We start from the raw sequence: 12,542 nt of genomic DNA on the forward strand, positions 1-12,542 counted from the left end.
AGCGGTAGATCTTTTATCTGGTATAAAGAACTGTTCTGGATGGGTTCACTATTTCAAAAATTACCTTTGGTAAGTTCATTTGCCGGACTCAGTTCATTTAGTACACCGGGTTATTGAATAATGCAAGCACTACCAAGACTTTTCTCTCCTTGTTCTTTATAATTTTGAATCGGAAATAGTTTTCATTCATTTTAGTGGTGAATTGGTTTAGTATAGAGAGTACAGTTATGTACTAAAGACTGCAAACAATGCTAAAGAATAGCGGTAGATTTTTATCCGGTATTCTGAACTGTTCTTGACATGTTCACAATTAAAAAAAAAACACTTATTAAACCTCATATGCCTGATAATAATAATAATAAAACATTTATTAATGCCCCAAGCAAACAATTTTACATTTAAGGGACTATATACAAATTGACTATATACAAATAATCTTTATTTAGTACAGCGACTTACTGAAAAATGCACAGAGACAGTGACGAGAAAACAAGTATTTTTTAGAACTTTTTTTTTTTTAAATGCAAAATTATTTTGATATATTCAGTATATTTTTTCTCAAATAGTTTAAAGATTTCAAGACTAATTTATTCATGTTCAAGGTGTCCAAGAAAGTTAAATAAAGAACTGTACTTAAATTATTGTACTAAATTATTAGAAACAAAAATTATGAATTCGATAACTTTCTTCTAATGGATTTTTAGTAAATCTTTGGAAAGAAAATTAAGTCTTGATTTTTGTACTACTTTTGAAACATTATTTTATTGCTTTCTTCTAATACAGCTCTGTACACTCTGTACTAAAATGCAAATGCAATAATGCATAATGCAAATTATGGTGCGATTACAATAAAAATTGAAGTTTTTTAGTACTTTACTGTTCTCAACTGTTATGTCTGTTCTGTCTCGATTGCTTTCTCCAATCATCTCCGTGTACTAAAACCACTAAATAGTCTTGACAGGAACCTTAAACTATTGTACTAAATTATTTCAAACAAAAATTGTGAAGTGGATACTTTTCATCTAATACATTTTTAGTGAGTTTTTGGAAAGAAAATTTAAGTCTTGACTTTTGTACTACTTTTGAAACTATTGTATTGCTTACTTTTAATTGGTCTGTACTACAAAATGCAAATTATGGTGCTATTCCAACGAAAATTGAACATGTTCTTTTTAGAACTTTATTGTTATGTGTGTCCTGCCTCGACTGTTTTCCCCAATCTTTGCCGTGTTCTAAAACCACCAAACAGTCATGATGGAAACCAATATGAAGAAACATTAATTCTTCAGAGGAACTTGGGAACAATAATGTACTAAAAATACATGTTCATTTTTCATTGAAAAAATTTAACATTTAGATTGCGACATTTTTTTTAGTACAGTTAGAAGAGGTGGAGTACTTTAAGAAAATTGAACTAATTTTGAAATTTAAGTTTCCAAACGTTTATGAAGTATATTCAAGCTGAATCTATTGGCTATTTGAATTTATTATCCGAACATTTTATGTTTTTGAAAGTCATGCATGTTTAAAACTGCCTTAAGCTGTGCTACAATCAATTCAAATAAGTAGATAAAGATGATTAAAGATAAAGATGATGATAAGTAGGTGATTTATGATAGTGAGATCTAATTATATGTGCTTTCAAAAGTAATTTTTTGAACAATGAATATTTTAAAAATAACTAAGCATGCCGGGTGAAATATCTATCGCTATTCTTTAGTACTGTGCGCAGTGTGCACTGTTTAGCACATATCTGACCTAAACCACTTCACTTCCAAGCAATGCATTGAACCTATTTGGTTGAAAGTTTAAAGCCATCAGGAACAATGAAAGAAACATCAATAAATCGAGCTATGAGCTTGGTCTAATTTGTATTAAAAATGTAATTTGCATTTAATTTTATATCAAATGATTATAAAGTTATACTGATTTGATTTTTAGTACAATTTAATTGGATTAAATATTCAATTCCTATAAAAGACTTTCTGCCTCTATAATAACTTATTTGTTTGATTATGTAACACTTTGACTATTTTATTAAAATAAAAGCAAATGTCTCTCAAACGTTCATTTAGTACAGCCCTGTACTAAATGTTATTTTTGGAGTATTTTCATGTAATACTTTTATTAAGTACTTTAAAATGTCTCAATAGCTGCTTTTCAGCTTTCTCTTTCAAAGTAGGTTCTTGGAGAAGTTTCTTTGCTGAATGTAATTGTTTGAGAGTTTAAATTTTAACCACTAACTCAACATCCTCATAATACTACCCACCCCTTTATCTTCAGATTCACTTAATGGGGAATTTAAAACACAAATAGAAGTTGTATTTAGATACCGCGGAGGTTAGTGGAATTATTTTCTGTTAAAATTCATTAATTGCTTCTAAAAATTCCTCCAAAAATGTTCCAAGATCTCTGGCTCGAGTTCATTTTCCTACGTAAATTCTTCTTCAGGCTTTTCCTTCTCATTTCCTCATTTAGCGAAATTATATCAAACTCCATTCTTGTATTTTGCATCCATTTGAGCTGGATTATTGATTTCCTCCAATTTTCCTGACTTGTAAAGTAAAACGCTAAATTATCCTGTTTCGAGGGGAGGTGATGGTAGGATTTGTGGTGAGGTTTTGTGGGTGATAAGGAGTACTCGGAGATGGATTGTCATGTGGGTGTAGAGAAAAAAAGAAAAGAAGCTTTTTCTTCCTAAGGAAGAAGAAAAAAAGGATGAAGAATGAAATTGTGGGTACCAGCGTATGAAGAATTTTTAGTGCTGGAGGCAGAAAAATTCAGAAAGAGGATGAAGGGATGCGAAATAAAGGAGTTGTGAAAAATGTCTTGGGAAAAGAAAAGAGGAATTTGTTGAAGTACAAATTACATGGTGTATCATTATTATTTAAATATTTAAGAACAGAACTCTGGCTAAAGTGGATAATTTAGGAGGGTGAAAATGTGAAAGTAGCCTCTTTGGGAGAATTTTGTATAATGTCGTTTCTTCTTCAATTTTTTTTCCCTGTGAATTCGAATGCGAAAAATTGAGCAGGAGTCTATTCCAACATTGAAAAAACGAACTTTTCTTTTCTTCCGTTTTAGATAGGAATATCCAAGTGGAAATGTACATAGTAAAGAAGCAAATTAATATTTTATTAAAGAAATGAATAATGAAAAGTCTGATCTGCTATTTCATCCACAAGGTTACGGTTTTCATCGTGTCGTCGCATCCTTCTGCCTTTGGTGTGGAGTGTTGATACAGATGCCCACAATGGCCCTGTTCATTAATAATCTTTCGAAGAGACAAAGCTACTCCAGAGCCAAGCCAAACCTATTCGAAAATCTACCTGAAACCTAAACTACAAGTTCTCGTACTCGCCTCTTTAGCGCTGATTGTTCTACCTTTTAGAATTTCGACATTCTTGATACCCTGTCAAATAATTTCGTCAGATATCCTTAAGATATCTGCAGAAAATATCTACACCTCTGCCGAGAAATCTGCCGATATTCCTACGAATTTTGTTTGAGCTTGGGACAAAATTCGTCAGAAATTTTTCCAGATTTTCTGACGAATCTTTGTGCATAGTCTGACGAATTTCTGTAGATATTTTGCCGATTTTCTGTAGATTTTTTTTCTACATTTCAGACTTTCCAGACAGCTGTGTCTGAAAATATGGAATATTTTTCACTGAAGTTTGCAAAATTTAATAGAGTGATTCTTGGTGATATCACAGTGTTTATATAAAGTGAAGAATTCTGCCACGCCGTGTTATAAGTAGAGAATAGTGAAGTGAAAACTTTAAGCAGAATGTCAACCTAAATTTCGTGTTTTTGTATCATTCGATTGGCGATTTTTAAGAAATTAGTATTTTTGCTCGCATTTTTTTATTTATCTAAAATGTTTAATCGGTAATGCTTGTTAAGCAGAGCACACCATTTTCTTTGTAACTTCTACAGTTTCTTAATAAATCAACAATATTTTTGTTGAGACAATGGAGACTATTCAGATTTCCTATGCAGAAATTCTGCCGAGAATCTGCAGATTTTCGGAAGAATTTCTGGCGAAAATTACAGATTTTCTAGGCAGGAATTCTGCCGAAAATCTACAGAATTTCTCTGAATGTACTAGAATATACCGTTACTAGTAACTACCGGAACTAGTAGGTTTAAACTTTCGAGCAGGGAGTAAGTCTGCCACTCATGCTTCACTTTAGGTGCCGATCAATGCGATCTTGGAGATTGATCGTGCAATCAGCGCGATCTTGGCAAGTGATCGGCGCGATCTGCCGATCTGCCACTTACGGTTTCCTCGCTGGCTATACTTCACAGTAAAAAAAATTAACACTATTATAGTGTGTAATCTTTCACACCACTATTATAGTGTTAAATTTGGAAAAAGTGTTTAATTTAAAGTTGTTGAATTTTTATGTGTAAATTCAAAAATTGTTTAATTCTGCGTATTGTTGAATTTTCTTTTTTATTTCGAAGATTTTGATTTTTTTTGCCTTTTTATACATTTTTATTGGTTTTTTCCTGTACTTGGGATCCCCCTAATGCGAAATGATTACATCTGATGCTCGGATCTTCACGATATACTTATTATGCATATAAATATTTGATGTTCTATATGACTTTTGCCTAATGAAAAGCATCTCGACTGAAGTATAAGTCTTAATTGGAAATTCAACAATTTTTACACAACTTTTGTTTAAAAATTCAACAAATTTGGTTGCAATATACAAGGCTTCACACTATAATAGTGTTAAAAATTATGATCAAACTATAATAGTGTTAATTTTTGATCATGTGACAAAAAATACCATAAAGTTGTGTATTTTTTCACACTATAATAATGTGAAAAACTGTAATCATACTATAATAGTGATAATTTTTAGAATTTGTAAAACAGTTTTAAATCACGAACCATTGTTGAAAAATATTTATGATTATAACAGTGAAAGATTTTACACAGATCGCAATTAAATAATTAATTTATTCGATTTCACACTATTATAGTGTTAAAATTTTACACATTTTCAAATTAAACAACATTGTTGAAATTTTTTCAACTATATAATAGTGATAATTTTCAATCACGTGACAATAAATTACCAAAATGTTGTGCATTTATTAAACATTTTTAAATTAAACAACTAAAATTGTCGATTTTGCACTATTATAGTAGTAAAATTTTACACTTTTTTTTACTGTGTTGTTCACCCCCTGGGCCCTAAGGCTTCGCACATACCCTGACATCGAACACTTCATATTTTTCCCGTATTCCTTTGATGAATCTAACCTATCTATGGCAATCTATTTTAAAAGCTAGTCACATTATTTCACAAGTGTTCAAAGCCAGAGTGTGTGCGAAGTCTAAAAGCCTTCCTTAGAACAGTTAAAATTCTCTATTGAAAAGTTGCAAGTTTCCCAAATTTTCAATACTGAAATATGCTACAGGTTGGAAATATTCCTGCATTGTACAAAAGTGAATATACTTTTATTAATCTTCAACATGGAGCAATAAAAGAAATAAAAATGGCGAATAATAAGATCATAACACGAAAAGTGAATTGCAATTCATCCGAAGATATAGTTCATGTAGAGCACTTTACACGTGTCCCAAGATATTCTTCTGGTAACTTTTCTATGGGGAAATGTGAACACGTTTTGTCCTTTTTTTGGTGGGTGGATGAAAAGGACTAAGGGAAGTGGGTGGAAAATACGGAAAGGCGGTAGAGAAAGAATTTAGAGAGAAATGACCCCAACTCACCACAATGAGGTTCCACATCTTTGCTGCCTCGGCCACTGTTGTGCAAACTGTACTGCATCCGGCCAATAGCATCAACTTCTGTGGTTTATTGTACAGAAGATTGTACATGACACTCGCCCCCAGTCCAGGTTCACACTGCAAGACACCAAAGTGGAGTCAAAGTTAAGGCAGAATCCTCCATGGGACTTATACCATAAAATCATATACAACATTTCACCACAAATGTCTACATTTTATCCCACATTTGACATATGTACATAGCCATATGGAAAATGAAGAAGAAGATGCTAATGCGAATATGAACTCAAATAATTGTACAGAGATAGGGGATTAGGGCAATATTAGCTCATTTAGTACTACAGGGGCTTAAGTAAATTTTCAAAGGTTTATTATTAGGAGAAGATTTTATTCGGATGACTGAACTTTCGTACCATTCGATGTTTTTTCTATGTTTTTCCTAATGTATTTGGCATAAATATGATAATATATTTTAATAGTAATAAACTTGATAAGGACTATCGGTCAAATTCAAGGAACATTGGAATACATTAAGTGGTACGAATTTTACGAGAAGGCATAACATCGTAAGTTCATATAGTCACGTGGCATAGTAGCGCTAATATCTAAATGTTTACTTACAAGAAAACAATTTTTCGCTTTATAACTAAAGTTCTGTAGAGTAACGCATATGTAGTGGCAGCTGTAAAAGAGTAGAATAAGGGAAAGTCTCTATGCATGGTCCCAAGCTTCATAATGGCTAAATTTTTCCTATGTTCCTGAATAAATGTGACTCTGCAATATATTTTAAGAACAGGACACTGTCCCCTAGTTTTCAAAATATTTAATAATAAAATGAAAAAAATAGGTATAATTGCAACTATGTACCCTGTACCTCGGATCGTCACCAAATTAATCAGGTGTCTCACGGAAAATTGGTTTTATAAATTAAATCTGAGCTAATGCACAGCATTCTTGTGGAAATTAAATGGTTAAAAGTAGTTAATAATTTTTAAATATTCGTTTTAATTGGTGCAACAATATGATAATAACTTGACGATCCGAAAAACACCGCCAAAGGCTTATGCTCTTCCTTTATTTTGATCAAATTTCAGAGTGTTGTAATCTAGGCTATGGTATCTAGAATTCAAAACGCCACATCTCCGGTTCTATTTGACCGATTTTGAAGTATGAGGGCACAAATTAAAGGTCTCGTAAAGTGCAACAACCTTATGAAACATTTGGACTTCGTAAAACCAAAGCTAGGGACGCCACAGTCGAAAAAACAATTTGGATATTACATAAACCGCATTTTGATATTACATTTCGGCATAATTGTAGAGGATATTTATATCTATATTTCGTCCAAACATCATTTTTTTGCTCAGATTATACCATCTGTCCGATTTTTTCGTTTCTGTGTAAAAAAAATTATAAAATTTTCGGCACATATTTTTCCGCCTATTTAGGGATAAATGTCTTAATTCAAAACCATTTCAAGACGCTTTAACCTTGACAGAAGATTCAACACATTAAATTAATTTTTTTTTGAAGAAAATTACATAAATTTGCTCCTTGACTCTTATAGAAAGTTATTGTTTAGTGAAAATTCTTTTAATATAATTTGAAAACTTCTTAAATTCAAGAATAATACACAAGTGTAAAATGTTTCTATTGGAAACAAATTAATCCAAATGGAGACAAGGAAAAGATTCTAATTGGAGACAAACAGTGTGAATGAAATCGCAACAAAAGGCTTCCAAAACCCTGTTGAGTTGCGCTTGAGTGTAAGATTTGTTCTTATTCTTGGTGTTTTTCCTTTCCCATCTGAGACAATAAAAAAATCTCTCCAAAAAATCATATTTCTGGTGTTTCCTATTGAAGCATTTTCAGACACTTCAGAAAAACCCTTTAAACCCTTTTTAAACGAAATAGGTTATTATTTCATTTGAAAACTTCACGTACCGTTAAAAATATAGATTAACACATAATTCTGTCAAAAATATTACACAAATGTAAGAAAAAACGAATAAAGAACAATCAATGAAAAATTCGATAGTGAAAAGGTACACTTTTAATTTTTCTGAGAAATTTATAAATTAAAATTTGTGAATAAATTTATTTTCGCTTTATTTCTAGTAAAATGAACTAAATAATGAAACTAAAGTATAGAAAATATATAAATAAAAATTTAATACTGCATTTATCATTAGAAAAAATGATGTTTCCATTTGGAGTAGCGAAAAGTTTCCATTTGGAACAGGTTTTAAATTAGCTTATTTTACCCTACAGCGCCAACGGTTCTTAATGGTTTCGGCACACCTTTTAGATGAGGAAAATGTAATGAAGTTGAAATTCGAATGACTTTCTCAAAAGATTTGCATTTAACTATCTCATTCTTTCGTACTCCAAATTCGATTGAACTAAATTGAATTTGGAGTGATGTTTAAAAGGAGAAGAAGAGTGTGAAAGAATGATATGCAAACAGTGTGAGAAAGAAAAGGATTTGAATTTCGACTTTGTGAAATTTTCCTCATCTAATAGGCGTGCCGGAGCTATAAGAAACGTTTTTCAAATTTATTGCGTAAGAATATTTGCATACATTTAGGGGCATTTTAAAAAATTATTTTGTAAATGAGCTCCAAATAGTACACAGTAAAAAAATTTTGGCTCCTTTACCATGATTTTCACTGTAAATTTTACATTAAACGTGTAATTCCGTGTACTGATACACATTCATGTAATTTCTACATATTTTGTCTGAAAACTGTGTAATGTTACATGAATTCTCTAAAAAAATGTACACAGCTGTGTAATTATTCGCTTATTTTGGCGGTACGGTAAAAAAAGACGTAATGTAAGAAAGTGAAATTTGATACCGTGAGATGTAAAAAAAAACACTTCCGTTACAGTATTCTCTCTACTTTTGCATTAGCAACAGAACATTACTTAAAAAGTAGAATATTTCATCATTTAATTGATTACACCGTTTACGATTACATGAAATTTAAGATACACAATTTCAGATTACTTGTTTTGCTCATATACATAATTTGATTAACTTTATAAGAATAATCGTGGTAAAAAAGCAAACCAACTATTATCATTATTGTAATTTTTTTTACTGTGTAGGCAATTTATATCAAATTCATTCAATCCATTTTCACTTAAGCCGGAACTCCCTGTAATAGGCGAAAGCGCGCTATCTTCAGACGATTCAAGCTTTAAACTACTCAATCTTTTCACTATGTTCCTAATGGGTTTGACCTACGGCTCTTTTCAGGAAATTTGAAGCATCGGACGAGCTATTAAAATATAATAATATAACTTGAAGTCGAATCTTGAGTCGTCCGAAAGCATAGTGCTTTCCCCTACCCTATTTTCGTTTTTATCTGCTACACCGATTTTTTCCGCTTAAACTAACCACAGGCATTATTTTTCAATTAAAATATTCAAATTAATTTAGACTAGCTGTCTGCTAAGCTTTCAAGCTTAAATAGTCAGCTAGTTATCTTGAATAGAGACGCTAATCGCTAAATTAATCTCGTAAGTAATATCTCTGAAATTCACATACGTCACTGTAATACCATATGAGTGATATATAATCACTGTGGCTTTGAACTATGTGGAAAGTCATAGAAATGAAAAGCCCAGGTTCCCATGCAAAAATGATTATGTCAAAATTCATAAATGGATTTCGACTTCTAATCCCCTATTCATCCTATTAAAATATTTATTATCGACGATATTTCTCTCGCAAAAAAAAAGGAGACCCGGCAAGAAGCCCTTTGATATATTATTCCCAGCATCCGAAGGGCTCTCCGCGGGTTTCCATAAATTTCAAATATCCCCTGCTGATGGGGATTTAAATTTTTTTCCTTGGATATATATTATAGCTTAAATTCTCCCTTTCATCAGTTTATTTCAGGACTGAATTTTTATTTTTTAGCATCTATTTTTATTTTTTATATTTTTTTGTGGAAGCTGTTAAATTCAATGAATGAGGTTTATTCCAGAGTGTAGTCATTTTATGTCTCCAAACTTATCTTCAGTGGCCTAGACATAGATACTTTGTTTGAATATCAAAAGCTTAAGAACATTTCCTTTACACGGTAATTGTTCTAAAGTTGAAAACTAGGAAAGTTTGCTTAGGGGCTGTGAATGCTACTGTTTTTTCTTCAGTTGCAAAATCTAGATTAACTTAGATGGATTCAAGCAAGTAATAAGGAACAACCCCTAATTTTGTGAGGGTGCTTAAATGCAACTGTTGAGTGTTGACCTTTCAACAGTGTACACTTAAAAGAATTTAATTAAAAAGCTCTGCTTTGAGAATAAATTTCAAATGTTTCTGCAATTATCCACAAATAGAGCTAAAGTTTGTACAACGAGTATAATAATTAGATTTACGAGTTTCAGAACACAATGCTATTGTCAGTAAATCAAAGAGGAAGTTTTTGAATTCTTTTGAATGCTTCCAATCCCCAAATGGTGTATAAGGACGTTAAAGTGCCATGATTTATTGATGTGAATTGTAGAGGAAAAAAAAGCATAAAAAAGATAAAAGAGCTCTTGTAGGCTAGAATGGTCCCATCTTGTGCATTCTTCCACTTTTTCGAGTGTACAGCAGTCCCTAAAGCGTCAGAGTAGAGAGAAAAGTTGAGCTTTTTTTATCCTCAAACTTTTCCAAGAGCTTTTTTATCGCATGAAGCTTTTTTTTGGTGTCCTCGTCGTGATTTCTTGTTTGTTTTATTGCATTAATTGTGTGGTCGATGGGAAAAGTGTGTCAATTGCTTTTCATGGTGTTTCCCGCGCAATACAAACACCACCGTCTCATTTGGCATGTCTTCTCTGTGTGTCTTCATTCTTGGCATCTCCTGCAGTAAGAGCTTCGACGGATTTGTTTACAAATGGAACAACTGAGAGAGAGGTTAATGGGGGAGTTTATATTGAAAATTATGCTGAGGGTGTGTTAAAACAGTGAAATGTTCTCTTTAAAATTGTATAGCATAAAGCATACTCCAGAAATCCAACCTTGACATACAGCACAAAAATATGTATGTAAAAGAGGAATGAAAGCTCAATTCATCATCATATTTAAATTCCTCAAAGTCCATTGCAGTAGAAGGTCTGAGTGAAAATTTATTCCAGCACACAATGTTCTGTCACGCAACTTTTTATACCTCTGTTTGGGATTTGTTCGTGAATTGAGTCCCGGGCAGGGTTGAAGGTTCGTACTCCGTCATCTCGCGTCAAGGGGTGACTCATACAACAAATCCTGTGTCAATTATTGCTTTAGAAGTGGTTTGAATTCGAAATGTTCCTTAAGGATACCTTCAAAAAGCCCCAAAAAGATTCTCACAAAAAATATTTATAAGAAAAAAATGATAGAGGAAAACTCAGGCTTCGCACACACTCTGGCTTTGAACACTTGATATTTTTCCCATATTCCTTATTCAATTAGGGAAAGTACTCTCCCTTCGAACGTTCATGCTTTTGAGTAATGTGAATTTTCTATTAGTTTTCCTAACAGACTTACACATTTTTATTAAATATTAGTTAGCTTATTATCAATTATTGACAATTATGTGATGATTATGGGCAAGTCTCTTAGAAAAAGTAAAATAAATTCACATTATTCGAAGGCATGAACGTTCGAAGGGAGAGTACTTTCCCCTAGTCTGGTCTAGCTATGGCAAAAAGAAACATAAAGCGTTTAATGCCAGAGTGTGTGCGAAGCCTAAAAGCCTTCCTTTAGCTTTGAAAAGATTATCCGAAAATCGATAAAATCTATCAATAAAACCGTTTTAAAATATACGTGAAACCCGAAAACCCCGAAATACATAAAGTTATCGTTTATTTGATACCTTTAATGGAAAGTTCCATTAAACTTAGGCAGGCAAACATTTTAAAGGAAAACTTTGTCAGGTATCACAAAAGCCTGAAAGTTTTCAGAAATGTTCCGAAAACCAAAAATTCCTCTGAAAATTTTGCTGGAATCCAAGATATCTGAGGTATCATAAAGTCAGAGAAATGTTTCATGAAACCTTTGTTACGCGCCACCGCGAACCTGCTTTTAGGCTGTAGTGGTAGTACTTTGATGAATTTTTATTTAACCTCTATACTTCATGCGAGAAACATATATCCGAAACGTTGTTAATTTAAAATTTGGGTGTATTATCCTTGCTCTGTAGCTCAAATTCCCCTACTGAGGGCCATTAAGCTGCATGAGACTCTGTGAAAATAAATTTCTAATTTAATGATGTAAATAACGTGTTTAAGTTTAACTCATTGATTTGTGTTTTCTTCGCCTTCCATCATTATCTCCGGTCAAATTTTCAAAAAAATAGTTTAATAAATTTGAGGAAACAAATGAATAATTTGTGAAAACTGAAAAACTGAAGCGTTTGACAGTGATATGGAAGTAGGTTACCCTTGGATACGGATAAGCTGATCCGGTAAAAGCACTATTTGATTAAGTTCATTACTGGTTTTTACTAACTGAATTCGTGTGGAAGGGTCCTCAGGGGCTGAGTAACAGTGTTTAGAGCTTCGATTTGCCGGATCAGTACCACTTGGTTGGAAGGATATTTCAAGCAGAGATTAATTCAATCCTATAGGGGAATTCTTTACACGTATGGCATTGTTAAGGTAAAGTGCCCTCGAGTCGGCCGGTTCTTCGACTCGACCGGTGCTCAATATTTGAATATTTTAATGGTGAATTTCTATAAAATTGTCACTGATGAAATTTGAAATCCCGAATTAAGGTAAAGTACTCTGTAGTCGGCCGGTTTCT

At 32.4% G+C, this 12,542-nt stretch overlaps 1 protein-coding gene across 4 annotated transcripts in view; it reads right to left on the minus strand.

Annotated features, from left to right (window-relative positions):
• Positions 1-12,542, minus strand: part of LOC129806204 (gamma-aminobutyric acid type B receptor subunit 1) — a 97,795-nt gene that overhangs the window by 58,807 nt on the left and 26,446 nt on the right. For all 4 annotated transcript variants that reach the window (XM_055854615.1, XM_055854614.1, XM_055854611.1 and 1 more), the window contains exon 3: positions 5,753-5,887. In XM_055854615.1, the coding sequence (XP_055710590.1) occupies positions 5,753-5,887 (135 nt within the window). The remainder of the gene's footprint in view (positions 1-5,752; positions 5,888-12,542) is intronic.

The sequence above is a fragment of the Phlebotomus papatasi genome, chromosome 3, assembly GCF_024763615.1.
Source record: "Phlebotomus papatasi isolate M1 chromosome 3, Ppap_2.1, whole genome shotgun sequence".
NCBI lineage: Eukaryota > Metazoa > Arthropoda > Insecta > Diptera > Psychodidae > Phlebotomus > Phlebotomus papatasi.